The 21,944-nt window shown below is 39.4% G+C and overlaps 1 protein-coding gene across 1 annotated transcript in view; it reads right to left on the reverse strand.

Moving 5' to 3' along the window:
- Positions 1 to 890: 890 nt before the first annotated feature.
- Positions 891 to 21,944, reverse strand: part of actr3 (actin related protein 3) — a 59,309-nt gene continuing 38,255 nt past the window's right edge. Inside the window, exons 7-12 of the mRNA XM_080199303.1 lie at positions 17,171 to 17,314; positions 8,560 to 8,733; positions 8,373 to 8,465; positions 7,504 to 7,629; positions 4,348 to 4,431; positions 891 to 2,216 (exon numbers count right to left, since the gene is read on the reverse strand). Of these exons, the coding sequence (XP_080055429.1) occupies positions 2,121 to 2,216; positions 4,348 to 4,431; positions 7,504 to 7,629; positions 8,373 to 8,465; positions 8,560 to 8,733; positions 17,171 to 17,314 (717 nt within the window). The 3' untranslated portion in view covers positions 891 to 2,120. The remainder of the gene's footprint in view (positions 2,217 to 4,347; positions 4,432 to 7,503; positions 7,630 to 8,372; positions 8,466 to 8,559; positions 8,734 to 17,170; positions 17,315 to 21,944) is intronic.

Consider the following 21,944-nt stretch of genomic DNA (forward strand, 5'->3'; position numbering starts at 1 on the left):
TTGTTGCCTTGAGGTACTGTTGGGCTTTCTTGGAACACTGTGCCCTGGGGATGATGATACCTTCCATGAGAATTCGAGGAATTTGACCCAGTGGTAATGAGTCCATGACAATGGGCTCCAAGTCAAGATGGTACATAACTTGAAAAGGAACATAGATGAAATTTAAATGGGAAAATGGAGGAATTTGACAAAAATAAAGAAATTTGTCCATTTGTGGTGGTTAATTTTCTTCACGGTAAATAATGAAACTATAAAAAGCTTGCTCTGGTTTTGATACATCCATCACATAGGGAGAAGCTAAGCCATTCAATTCAAATACAAGAAATGGGATGTTTCCAAATGTGATGGAAAAACTTTTTAATTTTCAGTTCTTTAAGTTTCTTAAGTCTTGATTATTTCCTTGCAAGTATTTCTCAACCTGGTTGGTTCTAATAAAGTGCCCATCTGGAGATAGCTTGAATGGAGGGAAAGAAAATTAAAAAAGACCACCACGATAGCAATATGTGGTTAAGTACAGCAGCTGTAACAATTTAATTTCGACTCACAAAAATAGATATACTTTCATTGCTGCCATTCTTACTCTTTACCAAGCTTGTTTTACATTTGAAGCCCAAATCAGTCTCGTTTGGTGCTATTTTGCCAACTTGCAAAATTAGGATGATTGAGTAGAGTGAAGTGACAAGACCAATAAACTAATATAACATTGCAAAATTAATTTAGATATCCACACAATCGAAAATATCTGTGAAACACAAGTGAAGGCTCACTTTCAGGAGTGGTTAATTATGTGTTAAAAATCACCATAAATGCAAGTTACTTCTATTTCTCCTAGTTGGAGAGATGCATGTGTAATGAGATCTTTTTTGAGTAAATCAGTCTCAGCCAAAATGTTTAAAAAGAATTTTGTGCCTTTATTGGAATGGTGCAAGGCATTAAATACACCACTTTGATCATTAGATTATTTGGTTTAAATCAAAATGAGGCGCTAGAACTACAATACTGGTCCAACAGTCTTTTTTGCGGGAAGAAACAGAAGAAATGCATTCAGTATTCAGAAAGCACTAGCAGGCGTCTGTTAGTTCGAATAAGAAATAGTTCCTTAGTTCCCAAAGCACTTGCGGAGTTAGCCATATTTGATATTAGGAAATACAGTTTGTTATTCTTTTGGGAACAGACTGGAGTCACAAATGAGCAGTCATACAACTTGTACAAACTGTTTTGCAGCTTATAAGATGCTGATACAATTTCTTTTAGGCTTTTGAGGAGATATTCTAGAAGAGCATAGATACACTAGTCAGTGTTGTACACAAATGAGAAATCCACATTTAAGAAAGAAAAATGAAAATTCACAATTTATCCCTTCCAATAGTTGGTGCTAGAATGTCTCTTCCTTGGCTAGGTCTGTACAAGCAGAGCTTGATGAAATGTTTGTATTTTAAATTATACTGTTTCAGTCACAACATCAACAAGCCGTGCCAACAGTAAAAAGATCCCAATTCAAGACAAAAGAGACCTCTAACATTAAAGGATTAAGTACATCTCTGGTTCAGTTCTCAGAAATCCACTTTGCATTATATTTTATGCTTAGATTTTTTTAAAAAACTGATGTGTACAACTCCTGTTGACCAGTACATCCACACAGACTTCCAATGAGTATTAGTTTTCTTGCCACTTATTATTTTACTTGATAACCTAATTCTCTCTTTCCCCACCTGATGTATAAAAAAAATCAGTATGAAATATAAACAGGCTCTTGTATTGTACATGTTTGAGAGTACAATTCAAGTATGGTACAGCTGACATTCTAATCTCACAAATCCCAGTCTTGGATTTCCCACCAACAAATTTTTTTAGGGCCTAACTTGATCTAAAACCATTATAGAATTTTCTTACAAACTGATCCAAAACGTTTAATAAAAGAAAAAAATTGTTTATATTTTGGTTTCTTTCAATTTAGCCCATTTTAAGACACTTTCAATTATTAAATTTGCCAGCCACATACTGTTTGGTCATCTTTTTTAAAAGTCAAGCCATTTTTAATAACGCAACACCAGTTATTCAGACATAACAGGCCCCCAAAAGCAAGGCTCCCTTCAGCCCTTACAATATTGACATCAGCCTTAAGACATCACTCCAAAGACAGGATTGTGGCGACAAATGCTGGGGCCAATCTCCTCATAATCTTTTTTGGTATGGCATACCTGGTAGAACTCCGGCTGCAAGAGACAAAAGCATCCCAGGTTAAAGGTTCAAGAGAAAAATAGTTACAATACTATAAAGTAACAAGTTTGGCGTCTGGAAATATGTCTGTTCCATAAAATTACATTTTAAGGTGGTATTACTAATTGCAAACCTTCTTCCAACATCCCCAGGTGGTAAAGGTAGGGTAAATAGTGAGGATAGTGAGTGTCATGGTGGCACAATGGTTAGCACTGCTGCCTCAGTGTCAGGGACTTGGGTGACTGCGCAGCTTTCCCTGTGTCTGTGCAGTGTTTGCACATTATCCCCGTGTCTGCGTAGGTTTCCTCCCACAGTCCAAAGATGTGCAGGTCAGGTGAATTGGCCATGCTAAATTGCCTCCTTAGTGTCCCAAGTTGAAGTAAGTAATGAGAGACAGTGAGGGGGCTGTTGGTGATTCTGATTCGGCACAGACTTGATGGGTCAAATGACCTCCTCGTGCACTGTGGGGATTCAATGAACACCACTCCAGGTGCTGTACACTGTAGTGCAAATGTATATTTTATTGCAATGCAATTCCAAAATCAGAATGATGTGTGGCATGGAGGGGAACTTGCAGCTGGTGAGGTTCCCATGTCTTTGTAAATGCGAGAGGTTCATGAATCTTTACAGTGCAAGAGGCAGCCATTCAGCCCATCAAGTCTGCACTGGCTACATCAAAATACATTTTATCTAATCCCACTTCACTTGCTTTATCCCCATAACCTTGGGCATTCAGACTGCAATTCAATTCCCTTTTGAATACCTCTATCAAACCTGCCTCCACCATCCTCTCAGGAAGTTTGTTCCAGAATCCAATCGCCCCTGGGTGAAAACATTTCCTCATATCGTTTTTACTCCTTTGACAATTATCTTGAATCTTTGCCCTCAGTTCTTAATGGTCTCTTGAATGGAAATAGTTTCCCACTATTTACCTGCTCTTACTCCCTAAGGATTTTGAATACTTTTATCAAGTGTTCTATCTGCCTTTTTTATCCCCAATTGGCCACAGTCTTTTACCACCCTCTTACTTTTTATGCACTTAAAGAACCAGAGATTCCTTTGTGTTAGCTGCCAGTCTCTTTTCATGCTCTCTTCTTGCTTTTCATATTTTTTTCCAGCTCCATTCCCCATCGTACTTTCAGTCTGACATCTGTTGAAGTGCATTTTTTCCTTTCCATCTTCACCTCTATCTCTTTTGTCACCCATTGCGGTTTGGATTTATTAGTCCTATCTTGACATTGCTTGCAAGAGCTTTTCTTTGAAAGTGGCTCACTGTTCAGCCACCATTTCATTCCAACTCATTCAACTCAGATGCATTATCATCTCACCGAGGTTGGCTTTCTCTTAATTAATTACCTTTGCTCTAGATTGTTCCTAAATGTTATCGTGAGTCTGGAAGATGCTATCGAAGAGGCTTTGGCGAGTTGCTGCTGTGCATCTTGTAATGGTACGCACTGTTGCTAGTGTGCATTGAGGTGGAATGAATGGTGAAGGTAGTGGATGGGGTGCCAATCAAGCAAGCTGTTTGTTCACGAGTACTGTTGGAACTACACTTACCCAGGCAAAGAGAATATTCCATCACATGTGCCCTGTACATGGTGGACAGGTTTGGGGAGTGAGATGGTGAATTACTCATCACAGAATTCCCAGCCTCTGATCTGCTCTCAGCCATAGAATCAGTGACATGCTTAAAGTTTGAGGTAAATGGCAACATCACAGGACATTGATGGGGATTCAGTGAGAGTAACTCCATTGAAGGTCGAGATGAGAATTAGAATCCCACATATCGGGGAGGGTAATTGTCTGGCACTAATATGGCTTGGATGTTATTTGCCACTTGACAGGCCAAGTACATTACCCAGGGCATGTCACATACGGACTTGGACCACTTTAGTATCTGAGTTAAGAATGGTACTGAATGTATTTAAAAACAATAGCAGCTTTGGTTGGTGATAGCTTCAACTAAAAAAAAAACTGAAAACAAAATTTGACTCTTGGCTATCTGGAAAGACCAGGATTTTAATATTTATAATGCATAAAAATTGGCTATGGTAAGTATGACAAAAATATAACGTATACGTACATACTACATACACATTTATGTATATATATATATATATTACTCACAGTGGATGCTAGCATAGACCCTCCAAACCAAACGGCATATCTTTGCATGTGGTGGGTGATCACTTGAACATCAATTGGTTTAGGCTACAAAAGAAGGAATGCAATTGCATCAAGTGTTATGTAAATTAAATTTCCAAATGCACAGTTCTCAAACCATTGAATTGAGATTGCTAATTTTATTGGAAACCAATCACTGTAAACCTATTAGTGTAGAAGGATTTTCAGAGAACCTCAAATCAACTTTAAAAAAACTTATATTTGTCACTATTCAAATTCTGTCCCTTACTGAATTTGGACACCTACGACATGAATAGTACTCAGTTTTGGTAGTCTGAATGCTAATTTTCCTCAGCCAACAAGGTTCTACCAGGATTATTGATTCCCTTTGACTGGAAGTCACGAACACTCCATGGCATAAGAGGAAATTGATGCACAAGAATCCTATCAATTGTTTGTCAAAAGCACTTCTTTTGTCTCCAACAAAGAATTGTGCAATCTAGAAGGCTATCATGCCAGTTAAATATGGTAACCAAAGATTGAAAGCTCCCTCGAGATGGATGGTCTGCTATATTTTGTGCATTACACTTGTCAAATATGTAGAATGTTACATTAGGCACAAAGGTTTGGGGTCTGACATTTTCAATGCAAAATCTACATTGTTTTGCAGATCCAAGGAAAAGTGTTCCTTCTCATCTATAAACTCTTGAGGTTATGGGGCTGTCACTCAGTTTCAACCTAGTTGACAGAAACATTTAACCTAATATGGAAACTGCTACATTTTCCAACAGCAATTTATTTAAAACTTAAGCCCCAAGAGCATTAGAAAGTATTTGCTGGGATTAGTTTGCAAAGTAGTTTAATTGTACTGGTATCATGAGGAATCTTGCAGTAACACCACAAGAAAAAGCTGTCATAATCCCTGCACTAAAACAAACAAGCACAATTGGCAAGAAAATGCCATCTGGAGATGTTTAAAGATAAACATGAGTATTTCTGATACTGGAGGTTGGTTGCTAAACTAATCATAGCTGAACATAGCTCATTAAGAACCTGAACGACTGTAGAATCAGAGATACAGTAGAGGAACGGCATTTGTAGCACATATGCCACCACTGACAAGCAATACATATCATATTGCTGAAACTATTCTGGATTGGTAGTTCACTCCCCTACATGTAGTCTTAGGTATAAGGTCAGAAATCAAACGTTTTGAAATTTATGGTTATCTTGGAAACATTTACTTGAATGATGAACAGAGCAGTATTTTGAATTTCTCCTTGCAGATTAAATTGTTCAATACTATAAATTCAGTATTGCATTAAATGTTCTATCTTCTTAATAAAGTCACTTTCATTTTTGTGCCTTTAGAGAACATTGAGTTGTCAAGTACATATAAATTCAGACTCCAAAGGAAAAATCTGATCATTCACATTTATGAGCCAAAGGTCTGAATAGACTTTGAAATGAGGATAGTAAGAGAACAAGCCAATTCCTCATTTTAATTTCAAATCAAATAAATCTGATCGTGATCTTTAGAGAGCTTGAGACTAGACATGATCCCATCTCAGCTACTGCTTTTTTTCTTCCATGGGATGTAAATTTTGGGAAGACCCAGTCACCCATTCCTAACTGCTCTTGATGTGGTGGGTCATCTTCTTGAACCACTGTAATCCACGTGGTATGGGTACAATACTGTTAGAAAGAGGTTCAAGGTTTTGGACCCAGTGATAGTGTAAGAATTGGGATATAGTTGCAAGTCAGGATGATGTGGGGCTTGGAGGGCAACTTGCTCCCAAACCACTGTTATCATTGTCTGTTTAGGTGTAGAGGCTGCAGGTTTGAAAGATGCTTTAGAAGGAAGCTTGGTGAGTTACCTGCTGCTCTAATTTGAACTGCATCATGTAATAGATAAGAATCAAGCTGCATCACCCTCATTTCAAGGGCAACTTTGCAGTTTTGTAAAAAAGGCACCAGTGAAAAAGAAATGCGTTCCCCCTAGTATGGATTTATAAACAGCTTCATCAAATCATCAGGACACCCCCATGTATATTACAACCCATGTATTAGATTTGCAGCACTGCTTTGGAGGTAACGATAACATGAAAATTGATGCACAGCAAGGTCCTACAACAGCACATTAGTGAATGACAAGATAATCTGTTTTTGATGTGGATGTGGAAGGAACACAGAGCAAAGCACCTTCTTGTTATTTGAACATTGTCCAGGAGAACAAGAGGATGAAGCCTTTATTTAACAAACCACAAACACAGCACCTCTGACAAGCAACATTTCTTTAATGCTGCACTAATGTTTAGACCAGCAGTTCTCAAACACTTCTGATTGATGGATCCTATTTCAAATGGATTAGCAATTTGGGAATTACAAACAACGCTCCTCCCCACACCCCCACAAAGCTTTGTCAATCCATGTTTTAATCATTTATTTAATCAATTTAAAATTAAGGTGCCTCCTATTAATGATACAGTAGATCATTTTTTCATTCCGATGTCATTAATCTGTTAATTTCTTGATCCCAGAGAGCAGCAGAGGGAAGGTCATTGAATATTTTTTATGGCTGAGTTTGATTCATGATAGCGAACAAACCAAGGGTTGAGGCCATTATCAGATCAGCAATGATATCAAATGGCTGAGCAAGCTTAAGGGCCAAATGACTAACGCCTGCTCCTAGTTCCTATATTAGTATACATAATGTCATATGAAAGCATTGCCTACAAAGAATGCTTTAATAATGAAAAACATTCCTTAAGAAATTAGATATTTAGTTAACGATGGCACCCTGGATAGTCACACCCATAACGTTGGCCCTGCACCACAGACTCCTTGGAAGACCTCTGCACCTAATTTGCACACTTAACTCTGAAAGAGCTTGAACTCAAACCTGCTGATTCAGAGGTGTTTCACCAGAGTAATATTTGCAGTTTCAGCTTTTTAAATATTTCAGACGTGCATATTCCGTGCAGTCTGTCAAACAGAATGCCAATGGGGAGCATGAAAAACTGGCAAGATTTCAGAACCTTTTTTCCCTTCAAAACTTTCAATGGAAGTCGTGACAAAATTTAGCAAACTGCAGAGCAAACATTTATCTTTGGACTGTATTTTGGATTTTCATCTTGATTTTATTTAAGTACAACAAACCTTTAGTTTTCCACCACTCAATTCTTCACTGAGTTTAAGCCTGGCATCTACTGTCCTCTTTAAATCTCTTTGTAAACGGCGTCCAAAATCTCTAAACATGGTTGAGCCACCAGAGAGGACAACATTCTGAAAGACAAAACGTTACTTCAGCCTTAAAAGTTTTACACAGCTTTCATCTTTATCCAGACAATAAACAAAGTTTATAGCAAAATATTAAAGGAAAACTCCAAGTTGCTATGTTTAATGCTAACTAACTTTGCACTACCAACTAATGGAGGTTTTATTTGGTCGCAAAGAAGAAAATTGGAGACCTCAAAAAATTAGACTCGCATCTTCAACAGTTTCTACAAAATATTGAGTACGGATGGAAAATTCAGAGCATAGAAATGGAAAGAATTGAGATTACTTCAATTTTGACAAACCTTTGGAGTATAAGTGTGATTAAATTATAAATACTGAAAAAAGTCATAGATGTAATTGGTAGAATTAGATAAAAATGCTAAAGTCAATTGAGTTTTGAAAAGAAACATTACTATAAATATAGTTCAGTGATATTACCAAAATGCCAGTGTCTTCCTAAGCCAGGAAATTTGGATCCATGTAACAAATTGGTTCAGCAGAAAACATCGGATTTTTTTTGAAGTCAGGATGAAGGCCAGTATTGACTTGGGTCTCACAACATTGGAATCACTACTGTTTCTAATTTACATTCATGGCTGACTTGGACACCCAATTCAAGTTGGTCAGAAATTTATAAATAAAGAGGTAGAAAGGACAACTTAGAATCAAAAGTTACAATTCCTTTTCAAATACTTATAGAATGAGTTGTGCAAAACCAAAACAAAATGCCACACATTTGAAGCACTAACCTTATAAAGTGGACGTCTAACATCAATGGGGCAGTTCTGAATGACTTCATCTACTACTTCTGAGATGGGCTGCGTGAAATCAGGATTTGCAAACTAGACATAGAAAAACATGTGCAAGTTACCAGCAACCAATCTGAATAATATAATTTGTGATTGAAACTCAGTAAATACAGCAAATTAAAGTTACCTCCGGGTGAAAGAAAATTTCAGGACCCAAAAATCGCTCATAGCCTACATCAATGGTAAATTCTTTCTTGGAGATGGCATTGATTCCAGTGTACTGCTTGATCCATTTAGTACCATCCGTATCATATTTGTTAAATTCTTTTACCAAATCTGGGCAGACATAGCTAAAGCGTTCCTTTAGTTAATTAAAACAGTGAACAGAAATAAAACAGATGTAAGCAAATCTAGGTACACACAAGCTACAGTCATAGTCAGTCCTTATGAAAGCTAACAAACTATTTTTCAACCATCTTCAAAGTCTACATGTAAACATTGCTTTCACCAGAACTATTAAACAGATCTGCAAGAAATGCAAATCCTTACCATAAATATTCTAATATACATTTAAATGAAAGTGCTTTGCACTGTACTATTAAGCTTACAATAATTTTGTGATAGCTTACATTTTAAGATACTCAAGTGGTCTATGTATCATAAGGTGTGATAAAGGCCTACGTCAAAATATCCCATTTCAGACTTATCGTCTGACCCTGGTTGATTACAAGGGGTAAGTTTTTTTTAATTTTCCCCCAATGTAAGTTTAAAGGGGGAGGAAATAAATAGTCATGATTCCCAGTGTCCATTATTCAGAACTGCACAAACATTCAATGGTAAGGAAGGTTGCAACCTTTTGTGGCCCAACAGCTCGCAAAAAAATCTCACCACTCAGGCACATACAAAGAATAGCCTCTTGGATGAAATAGAGGCCGATTGCAAGAGAACTATGAATCTCATTCTAGCTCAAGTAACTGCCCTCAGAAGAAAATTGAGACAAAGAAACAAAGATATTTAATCTTTTCGTTTAAATTGTTAATTTTTACATAGTTATCCAATTGAGTTTCACTTCCAACTTTTATCCAAAGGTAGCTTTTCCCAAGGAACTCAAACTGAGCTCTTCAAAATTCACAGGTTTACGAAAACAAAAATGCTTCTCATTCAATGAGGCCAGCTGAATTCAGCTTGTTTGGGTACTCCATCCAAACAGTTCAATACAAAGCTAGAGAATCTCAGTTGATTTAGAGGACTCGTGTTGGAATTTCCCAACAACTGCATATTGAAATCTTAAAAATTAAGAATATTAAACTAATGGCTGCTACCAATATGTTCATTTTGTCAATCATTGAGGTGCCAATGAGATTCTGTAAAAATAATGCACTTATGTAGTGAAAACATGTGGACTCCAGTTCCACAATACAAACACTTCACAGTGCCAGCAATTTTGATTTGGAAAATTGCTCTTCATCATATAAAAAGGTCATTCAGAAAGAGAAAGCCAACATTGTGAGGTTCACAGGGCTGGCCAGCAATCAGGAGGTGAGTGTGGTGCCGCTGTGCATGCACTGATCTTGGCAATGACACATCAGTGCACATGCAGTGGCCCACTCAGCGCTATGCTGCCAGCCTCTCCAGCAGGGATAGGCCCCACCTCCTGAAATTTAATGATATTCAGGTTGCTGGCCTCTGCAGTGCATAGACAGTGGGAGATTCTTCTCTGAACATCCATTGGAAAAAAGTGTGAATCACTCCAGTTCTCACGCCAATCTGACTCTTCGGATTTTTTGGGGAGAATTCTGCCTACTATCTTTAGATTGTTTGAAACATGAAGCTACATTGTTACTGTCTACTGAAACATAATGGTTATGGCGCACAGGAGGCTACAGAGAAAGTGTACACAGCAAGAAAATACCACTGATTTTTTAAATAGGTTAAAATGAACTACATATACATAATAACGCTAAACTGTGTATAACGCTATTTCCTTGCAAGTTCAGAAAGCGTGCAAGTAAAATGTTTCAAATCTGTGCCCCTCAACAGGCACATTCCTAAAAATCTGCAGTATTTTTACATTATTCCTGTTAATTCAGTCATCTCTTAAAATGGGGGGAATGAGTTAGAGGAAAACATATTATCCAATATTTTCAATGAATTAAAAATAACATCAGTACTGCTTTTGCTCAAAAAGCATTTAAGTCAATCAATAAGCTGAATTGACTAATGAAGTTGAATTTGCTGCAGCCAATTTCTCTGTTGATGCAAATATAAATCAAGAATCCAAAACTATTCTCATACAAATGCTTATTTACTGTTATTAGTTAAAATATAGCTCATTTATTGATGACAAAATTCTAAGAGATGGCAGCACAGTGGGTCAGGAGAAAGCAGAAGCTGCGTGGCAGGCTTCCCACTGAGCGTCACAGTCTCTGGCCACCCAATTTCTGGCAGTTGTCAGCTCCACACCAGAAACTGGTGCAGAGCAGGATAAATTATTTAAATCAGCATTTACATCTGATTAGTGGGCCCAGGATTGAAGTCTCTCTGTCTCCCACCAGAAATGCTTCACTCCAGAGTGGTTTACAACAGCTCCCCACTAGTGGGAAGCTAGCAGCCAGAACCAGCTGGAATGAAGGGAAGCCATGGAAGACCTGGGGAGGTCAAGGATTAAGGGTGCCCCCAGGCACTGCTAGCTTGGCATGGCCCAAGAGGAAAGTGGCAATGCCTAGAGGCAACTGACACCACCCACCAGGCAAGAGGCCTGGATATGTCCGGGGGGGCCAGTGATCAAGGTGGGGTAGGGTGGGGTGGGGTAAGAGGATCACACAGCTAGTGATGGGGGTTGCTATGCTGGCCAACAAATCGGTAATCTGGCAGTATGGGGCTACTGAAAATGTGCCACAGTGATGAAAGATTGGCACATGTGCAGTGGTCCACTCAGCATTATGCTGCTGGCCTCTCCAGCAGGAATTAGTCCAGCCACCGATTTGTCATCACAATTCACACTAGCGCACTCTGATGTACAGAATGTGGGCGATTCATTTTGAAAATCCCGCTGAAAAAAAAGCAGTGGGATTTACCGCCGTTTTTACATAAATTCGGCACTTAATTTTTTTGGGAGAATTCAACGCAATCAAGCATAGGTTTGTGCCATAGCGGACCCTAGGTCAAGTGCACCCCATGAGGGCCAAACAAACATATACTCCAATAAATAACAATCTCAGATCAGTGCAACATGGCAAATATATGAAATGCCACTGGTATTACCAGTCACATTATAGTGGCCAAATTTAAAAAGAGCTGGTTTTAAACCGGGGAGTTTAAACTGGGTTTTAAAGCTGGGGATCTGGATAGGCTAAACGAGTGGGCGAGGACCTGGCAGATGGAGTATAATGTTGGCAAGTGAGAGGTTATCCACGTTGGCAGTAGGAGGGACTACTACTTAAAGGGCGAAAAGCTGCAGCTTGCTACGGTGCAGAAGGACCTGGGGGTCCTTGTGCACGAGTCGCAAAAACCCAGTCTGCAGGTGCAGCAGCTGATCAAGAAGGCGAATGGAATGCTGGCCTTTATAGCGAGGGGATAGAATATAACAGCAGGGAGGTCTTGCTGCAACTGTACAGGGTACTGGTGAGGCCGCAGCTGGAGTACTGTGTGCAGTTTTGGTCACCACACTTGCGCAAAGATATTTTGGCCTTGGAGGGAGTGCAGAGGAGGTTCACGAGGCTGATACCGGAGATGAGGGGGTTGGACTATGAAGAGAGACTAAATAGACTGGGTCTGTACTCGTTGGAGTTTAGAAGAATGAGGGGGATCTTATAGAGATGTATTAGATAATGAAGGGGATGGTTAGGGTAGAGGTAGAGAGCTTCTTCCAGCTTAGAAAGGATAGCAGGACTAGAGGGCACAGCCTCAAGATAAGGGGGGGGTGGGGCAGTTTAGATCCAAGTTGAGGAGGAACTTCTTCACTCAAAGGGTGGTGAATCTCTGGAATTCTCTGCCCATTGAAGTGGTGGAGGCTACCTCGCTAAATATATTTAAGTCACGGGTAGATAGGTTTTTGACAGACAAGGGAATAAAGGGTTATGGGGAGACAGAGCAGGAAAGTGGAACTGATCCACTTCAGATCAGCCATGATCTTATTGAATGGCAGGGCAGGCTCGAAGGCCTACTCCTGCTCCTGTTTCTTATGTTCTTAAACTATGTGATTTTTGGTGGGAAAACTCTCTCAACATTTACTCAACATTCCTAAATGACATGAAGGAACATGTCAGTCACATTAGCTGTGGCGAATATGATTTGGATTTCTAGCTACCAAAAGAGGAAGAGAAAGGTAACCTTAATGTCTTCAGATTAAGCTAGCCAAGATTGGTAAAATTGGAAGCTTTGTCCTCAGCCAGTGACTGATGCACGCGATGACGATGATTCTTAAGCAGAAATCACAGCTTTAAAATGCTGATCTGGTGGGTAAGAATGACGGGGAAGTAAATGGAAGGATATATCTTATTGTAAATTAAACAGTAAAAATATGGAGTTCAAGGCATAAGAATAAAAACTCCACCAAGTATTCACAATTTGTAAGGATGTAATGTGAAACATTTTAGTTGTTGCAAAGCAGAAATCACTGTATAACTTTGAAATTTGGCCGACCTAGCTTGAATGGGATAGGACGAAGCTCACCGGAAGAGGGAGTTTGCATTGGTTAGGTTTGACACTGCATCACAATTAACAGTGATGTAATTGAATAGGTGTGCAAAGTGCTATAGAATCACATTAAATTCCACCAATGCATTAGAATCCCAGCCAATGAGTGGGATTTTCTGGTTGCACTTGCTTTGAAACTGGAAAATCCCGCCAAAGATCAACGGACCTTTCCATGATCCACCCTGCATCCAATGATTCCCATGGCAGGAGGAACGGGGAAATTTGCCCCAGTGTCTCTTGAAAATCTTATAGGTATTAACTCTCGGAAAACATTTAAAATTTAATGTATAGAAGAAAAGCCCTCAGTAGCCACAGTACAACTAACTGCATTTTAATAGATGTGTTAGCTTAATGCAGTTCCAATGTAATTACCACACTCTGATTCAGCACGTAAAATGTATTGGTATCCTAAATCTAATAGGATAACCATCATGGATTTGCAAACAGCAGGTCACGCCTGACAAAATGGATTAAACCTTTTGACAAGGTGACTAAAGATGGACAAGGGAATGTCTATGGATATTATTTGTATGGACTTCCTGAAGACATCTGATAAAATCCCTCAAGTGACTGTCAACCAAAGGTGAAGTACACAGAATTGAAGGCAAACTACTGACCTGTTAGGAAATTGGCTAAGTGGCACAAGACAAAAATTAGGGATGATGAGCAGGTACACCAGTTGGTTTGATCATGACTTGTGGCACCCTGGAAGATTCTGAGTTCGGGGCTTCAGATATTCACCAAATTTGTAATGAACATAAGAAATAGGAGCAGAAGTAGGCCATCTAGCCCTTCAAGCCTGCCCCGCCATTCAATAAGATCATGGCTGATCTGAAGTGGATCAGTTCCACTCTCCCGCTCTCTCACCATAACCGTTTATTCCCTTGTCTGTCAAAAACCTATCTACCCGTGACTTAAATATATTTAGCGAGGTAGCCTCCACCACTTCAACGGGCAGAGAATTCCAGAGATTCACCACCCTTTGAGTGAAGAAGTTCTTCCTCAACTCCGATCTAAACTGCAGCCCCCCCCCCCCCCCCCCCCGCCCCCGCACCTTATCTTGAGGCTGTGCCCTCTAGTCCTGCTATCCTTTCTAAGCAGAACGAATCTCTCTACCTCTACCCTATCCATCCCCTTCATTATCTAATACGTCTCTGGAAGATCCCCCTTCATTCTTCTAAACTCCAACGAGTACAGACCCAGTCCATTTAGTCTCTCTTCATAGTCCGACCCCCTCATCTCTGGTATCAACCTAGTGAACTTCCTCTGCACTCCCTCCAAGGCCAATATATCCTTGCGCAAGTGCGGCGACCAAAACTGCACACAGTACTCCAGCTGCAGCCTCACCAGTACCCTGTACAGTTGCAGCAAGACCCCCCTGCTGTTATATTCTATCCCCCTCGCTATTAAGGCCAGCATTCCATTCGCCTTCTTGATCACTTGCTGCACCTGCAGACTGGGTTTTTGCAACTCGTGCACAAGGACCCCCAGGTCCTTCTGCACTGCAGCATCCTGCAGCTTTTCGTCCTTTAAGTAGTAGTCCCTCCTACTATTATTCCTGCCAAAGTGGACAACCTCACACTTGCTAACATTATACTCCATCTGCCAGGTCCGCGCCCACTCGCTCAGCCTATTCAGGTCCCTCTGCAGACTTTCCACACCCTCCACGCAATTTGCTTTACCACTCATCTTCGTGTCATCAGCAAATTTCGTCACCCAACACTCAGCCCCCTCCTCCAGATCATCTATATAAATGGTAAATAGTTGAGGCCCCAGCTGTTTACTGGGGCCTCAGCTAAATAGCTGGTAGCCCAGCTATTCCCAGATGACAGGATAGAAAGCCACAAGCAAGTGTTTTGGTAACATGTACAGATGGAAATAAATATTATGACATTATACAAATTGGCAATACTGTGGTAAAGAGATTTCAATGTAGGTGAATGTGACATTATCCACTGTGGCCCTAAAAAGAATAAGTAGATTCTAAATGGGAAAAGGTTAGAAAGAGTGGAGGTTCAAAGAGACGTGGGGAGGTCAAAGTACATTGCTCATTACAATGTCAATAACACAGTACAGAGAATAATAGAAGAGATTCATGGAATGCTGGTTTTTGATATTCAAAGGGCTAGCGTAAAGCGGGGCAAGTGGGTAGGGTAAAAGTCATGCGAGAACATTAGAGAGTCCTATTTAGACCCTATCTTGAAGTACTATTCAGTCATTCTGTGTGCACCTCAGGAAATATATATTGGTCTTTGAAAGAGTGCAGTGAAGGTTTATCAAAATGATACTCAACTTCAGGAATTAAATTGCAAAGAGTTGTAATGCAGAAATTTAGACAGTCAAGGAGTGATTTGATTAAGCTTTTCAAGATGTTATGGGGAACTATTGCGAGTACTTTCTATCTACCATATGGTGGAAGAAGTTTGAAATTTTTACGCAAATGAAAACTAGTACTAGAGTAAAGGCAAATTTTAACTTAGATTGAGAAACATTGTCAAAAGCACACAGGGCAAAGGTGGATACATGGCATTGAATCACAGATCAACCATGATCTCAATGAATTGTGGAATAAGCTCAAGCAGCTAAATGCCCACTCCTGTTTCTATAACAGGAACTGCTGAACTGTACATTTAATTCATTCTAATTTAAAGTATTATTTTCAAAGACCGATTTTATTCAGATATACTAACTGCTGCTCTGAAGATAGCAACACTGTAATGTTCTTTCAGGGATATTTATCTGCATTTACAGATTCAGGAACCTATTACTCCCAAATCTTTCCATTATTCCAGTCTTTGATTTCTGTGTTACTAATTTTGAGCAAGGCCAATATAGGTCAAGTAGCCAGGGTCATAACGAAAGGTCATTGAGCTGAAACAACTCAATTTCTCACTCTAAAGATGCTGCATGAACTGAGTATTAACAGCGTTTTCTGGTTTTCTTTAATCAAGGTCAATGTTGAATTATTTAACAAACTATCAAAGACTGTTTTGTATTCTTTGAATTCCTGGAATCCAACAACTTTGTACCAGCTCCTAATATTTTATGTTAGATCAGCTTTCTCATGGTAAACATTCATAAATGTAATGAATTTAATTGCCCAAGTATTGGGAACTGACTCCCAGAATTCAAGCTAAACGAATATAAAAGTAGCTATGAAGAAAAACATTATTTATACAGTATTTCCATTTATACCAAGTGCTTCAAATCAAATTAGTTTAAAATCAGTCAACGTTACATCAGTACAAAGCCCACAAGATCCAAGAAACAAACAAGGAAATCAGGAGAAGCAAGTGGTCTTTGTAGAACAGCATCTTTAGGTTTTATACACCAGCGCTGACAGGTACTTCAACATCTGTGAACCAGACTGAAGTGCCAAATAATACTGAGTCAGGATTGAACTACAACTCTTGACTTTAAAAAGAGGGTTCTTATTTGAGCTAAACTTCATCCCAAAGTACAAGATCAGATATGCAGACAGTCTGGTGTTTTGATATGATTTACTCTAGACAGGTTTTTGAGCTAATTGCACTCCAGAGTCCGTTATGCCAATACTTACCTGATCAACCTCCTATTTTTCCTCTTAGATAAACGTGAACTTTGGATTTATCCCCCTGAATTTCATAGAATCCCTACAGTGCAGAAGGAGGCCATTTGACCCATCAAGTCTGCACTGACCATAATCCCACCCAGTCCCTAACCTCTTAACCTCACATATTTACCCTGCTATTCCCCTGACCCTAGGGTTAATTTAGCATGGCCAATCAACTTAACCCGCACATCTTTGGACTGTGGGAGGAAACCAGAGCACCCAGGGGGAGTCCACACAGACATGGGGAGAAAGCGCAAACTCCACAGATAGTCACCCAAGGCCGGAATCGAATCTGGGTCCCTGGCGGTGAGGCAGTGGTGCTAACCACTGTGGTACCTATAATCTCTTGCTTTTCTCTCTCTCCCTTTAAAGGGTGTCTCTGGTTAAGCTTTTTGCTTACCTGTCCCAGTACCTCATGTGACTCGGTGTCAAATTTTGTTTAATAATGCTCAAGAAGCACTTTCAGATGTAAATACAGCTCATAGAAATGTAAGTTTTGTTACTGTACCTTTACAGCCTTCGCCGTTTCCAGGGACTGCTCTGGGGGTATTCCGACCTCTCGATCTCTCAAAAGTTGCTGGATGAAGTATGTAATATCACGACCAGCAATTGGAATGTGTTTGATGCAACTACCAATCACGTACCCTTCAGCCTTTTAAGGGCAAGAAAAGAGAAAATTATGTTAAATATTACTAGTTCAGACATTGAGCACTTGAAATAGCTCAAAGCTGCTGAAAACCTCAAGATCCTTCCATTCATCCCAATTTTGGCATAGATTTACATCCACTTCAATTTCAAGACAGTAGAAATAATTTGTATCAGGGAAATACATTACTTGAAGGAACAAAATTATTCAGAAGGCTTTGTTTCTATTTGATCTCTTGTGGTGTTATCACATTCATAAAATTACGAATGTACTGACATCACTTTTTTACTCAGGTGGATTGAAGATATCTGGAATTTCAAATCCCTCCATAATCTTGCTCTGACATATCTCTACAACTCCTCATAATAATGATTTAAAAGCAACCTAGAAGTATTGAGACAGAAATCGAAACCACTTGGCAATAAATCAATGAACTAGGCAATCAATTGGGTCAAGAATTAAAATCTCAGCAGGGTGGCAGTGGTATAAGCAAAGGTCAGCAACTAAAAATTAAAAGATCATTTATTTTACAATATGAAAAGCAGCACAAATCAGCTTATAGTGTCTGAATTGTTGCAGTCAATTTCTTAGGAGTGACGGGGCTGAATGATATAAAGAACAAAGAAAATTACAGCGTAGGAACAGGCCCTTAAATCCTCCAAGCCTTCACCAACCATGCTGCCCAAGTGAACTGAAACTCCAGAGAACAAAGAAAATTAGCACAAGAAAGGCAGGATGGGAAGCAGAATTAGGATAAACAACAAGAAATGACTGCATGGGCAGAATAGGTAAATAGGAAGTTGTAAAAACAAAAAGTTGTAATTTCAACAGTTATGCAAGCTCAGGAAACTCATGCTTACTGTATGTAAAACTTGTGGTACAGAACATTAGAGGTTCATTATGTCGATGATTAGTTGGTCATTGTATCGATATAGGCAAAAATAATCTGAACTAGTTTATTGAGGAGAGATTAAATAGACTGGGCCTGTACTCAGAGTTTAGAAGGCTGAGGGGGGGATCTTATAGAGACTTACAAGATAATAAAGGGGCTAGATAGGGTAGAGGTAGAGAGATTCTTTCCACTTAGAAAGGAAAACAGAACTAGAGGGCACAGCCTCAAAATAAGAGGGGAGGGCGGGGGGGCGAGCGGCAGTTTGAACAGAGTTGAGGAGGAACTTCTTCACTCAAAGGGTGGTGAATCTCTGGAATTCTCTGCCCATTGAAATGGTGGAGGCTACCTCATTGAATATATTTAAGTCACGGGTAGATAGATTTCTGATAGACAAGGGAATTAAGGGTTATGGGGCGAAAGCGGGAAAGTGGAACTGATCCACTTCAGATCAGCCATGATCTTATTGAATGGTGGAGGAGGCTCGAAGGGCTAGATGGCCGACTCCTGCTCCTATTTCTTATGTTCTTATGTTCTGTGTAGTGATAACAGGACTCAGACTTTGGTACAGTGCAAATTTTTCATTAATGTGCATATACATGGCTTCCAAGGTGGCAGTAAGAGCTTTGACAAAATGCATTCCACAGTATACAGATATACACATATGGGTATGTTTAGTGATGTCACAGGCTTTCTGCATGACACTGCATGCTCTGTGAAAACACAAATATTTTCCACCTCCAAATACACTTGGTCCAAGAACATTTTTTCTCTCACCCTGGATTCTACTGTATCAACTACTATCTGGTGTCAACACACTATATCCATATATTATGTTACAGCTTTCCAAGTCGTCCTCGACTAAACCAGGTTTCATTTCACTGTAACAGAACTCATCTTACAGTTCAACACTTACCAACTGCTTAAAGCATTTATTCAATTTAACCTCAAGTCACCACCCTCAACACAAGGGAAAAAAAGCCATTGAGCTTTGAAAGCCTGTTCCGCCTTTCAATTAGCTCATGATGCATCTAACCCTGAATTCATTTCACACTGTGCAAAAGCTTCAGCAAGCTATTATGTGAATGATTTTTTTGAGCAATGCTCCACAAATAACTGAATCCCTCATCATTGAGCACCCTTGTGGAAGGGGTCATCCCAATGGCCTGGTCAAGATTTGCCCCTCACCAGTAAAAGATATTATTTGTCTATAATAGTTTGTGGGATTTTGCTGTGTTTCATACACCTCAACAGGGGTCACATTTCAAATGTACTTCATTGGATATAACACACTTTGGGATATCCTGAGGTTTTGAAAGGCATTGCAGAAATATCAGCCAGAGGGAATGACCTTTCCCTTCCCAATACAAAAACCCTTCATTTAAAAATCATTTTCTTCTGTGCTCCAGTGGAAATCATCTCAGTGTTGCCAGTTCCTCTTCATAGTTTCCTATCCCTGGCAAAATAATACATTTTCTGGTTTAATGCCCATAACCGTAGATAGTATTCTAACTAAGATTTTGTAAAGATACAATATTGCTTTTTGTATTTTAAAATCACTATGTATAAAATATGTAATTGCATTGTTTGTTTTTTAATTACTTTCCAACTGAACACAATATATTTTAAAAAACTCTTTCCAGTAAGAACTTTTCTCAACTTCCATAACATTGGCCCATGCATATCTACTTTAAAGTGCATTTGACTCACTTGTCCATTCTGCCAACCTGTCTATCTTACTCAAATCTTTTACAATCATTCTCACTGTTTGCCAAATTTTTCACTTGTGTACCAAAAGCAAATGGACTGTAGTCTGTACATCCATGTACAAATCATCTGTATATACAACAACAACAAAAGTGGACTTAGTTCTGATTATGGGATATTACACTATGAACCACCTCCAGTCTGAACAACAATTTGCCAACACCTAAATATTTTCTATTGGGAAAACTACTTTCCATCAAAGCTAAATGTTTTCTTATAGCATAGGGCAGATTATTTTACTAACATGCAGACTTTTTTTTGGCTATGGGTCGATAGATTTCTAGTTTTGGCAATGTGGTATTGTACAGCTCAATTTGGGCTAACCATTTGGTTTGCTGCAGTTCTTAATAATGCTCATTTTCCATTGGTTTTTCGAAATGTGGTGCTTTCAGCTATTCACTTCTCAACCTTGGTCACTTTATAACTGTTTCTGAAATGACGATTAGATCTAAACCATTTATTCTATTTGGGCCATGAGTTTATTCATCTCACCAGGAATACTACAAGCATTCAGGTAGAGATTTAAATTGCATTTTTTACTCTTATTCCCATGAATCTTACACATATACTATTAAATTCCTTTCCTCTTGTCCCACCCCGCTTGCCTTTAACCAAATCTCTACCTTGTTCTGTTGCCTCAACTTTGCTTTCAATTTCTAAATTTTCCTTCAGCTGAACTCTCCATCCCAGTCTTTTATTTTAAAAGCTATATCCAAAGCCCCAGTAATACAATTCGCCAGGACAATGATCCCAGCCCAGTTGAAGTGGAGTCCACCTCTTTGGCGTAACTCTCTCTTTCAATCAAAACTCTGTCCTCCCACACATTCTTACAGCCACACTTTTAACACTCTGATCGACTTGATTCTATGGTACCTGGCCCATGCCTTAGGCAACAATCCAGAAATCATTATCCATGACAAGCTTGGACCAAAACTCCTCAAACTTTCCTGGCAAACATCATTCCTAGTTCCACTCATTGTTGGACCCGAACAACTGGATCCTCCCACTCCAAGTTTGTCTTGAACTGTGAAGGAAATGTCTTTGACCGCGACAGACAGTACAACCTTCACAGCTCCTAGCTGCAGAGAAATACCCATTCCCCTGCTACACTGTACCTATCATATTCCTTTTAAGTCTTTAAATGTCATTTGAAACATGGTGCCATGATCGGTTTTTTTTATCCGCCCCACAGTCCACGTTCTCATCCACACAGGTAGCAAGTATTCTGTACTTACTGGTCAAAATCTAGGGCTGAGGTGCCACTATTACATCATGCTGTATCACCATAATAACCCAAGTCATAATTACACCCTCCTGTCCCTGACCATTGGTCAACTGTAAACTTCTACTTAACCTAAGGTTCTGCCTCCCAGAACAAAGCACCCAGGTAATGTTTGTCCTCCCCGATGCACCACAATGTCTGCAATTCAACAACTTAAACCAAAGTCACTTAAGTTGCAACCATTTCCCACAGATATGGTCGTCCAGGACTGCAATGCACCAACTCCAACATGTTCAGTCAAGACATGCCACATCTGTAAAAACAAGTTACAGTATTGTAACTTGGAGACAAAAGAAAATATTCATCACCTACTGGAAAGAAATGATCAACTAGTGGAAAGAAACAAACAAAAAGCAGCACCTCAACAGTGCATTTCCATTTTACACAGTTCAAGTAGTACTCTGCTCCCAGATCATGTTGCGCTTGCCCTCACCATCTCTGCAATCACCTTCAGTCCTGTAACGTTCCAAGATCTGCACTTGAATTTGGGTCTCCTGCACATCTAGATTTTCATCACTCCACTGACAGCTGTGCTTTCAATTACATAGACCATAAAGCTAATTTTTCCTCCAAAACGCATCTTCAAACCTTTTTGAGCAGACATTTATTCACAGCTCCTTATGTGGTTTAATGTCAAATTGTTTGATAACGTGCCTGTGAAATGCATTAGAATGTAGTATCATGTTAAAGGCACTATT

The sequence above is a fragment of the Carcharhinus amblyrhynchos genome, chromosome 11 (genome assembly GCF_965287045.1).
Source record: "Carcharhinus amblyrhynchos chromosome 11, sCarAmb.v2.hapA, whole genome shotgun sequence".
Taxonomy (NCBI): Eukaryota; Metazoa; Chordata; class Chondrichthyes; order Carcharhiniformes; family Carcharhinidae; genus Carcharhinus; species Carcharhinus amblyrhynchos.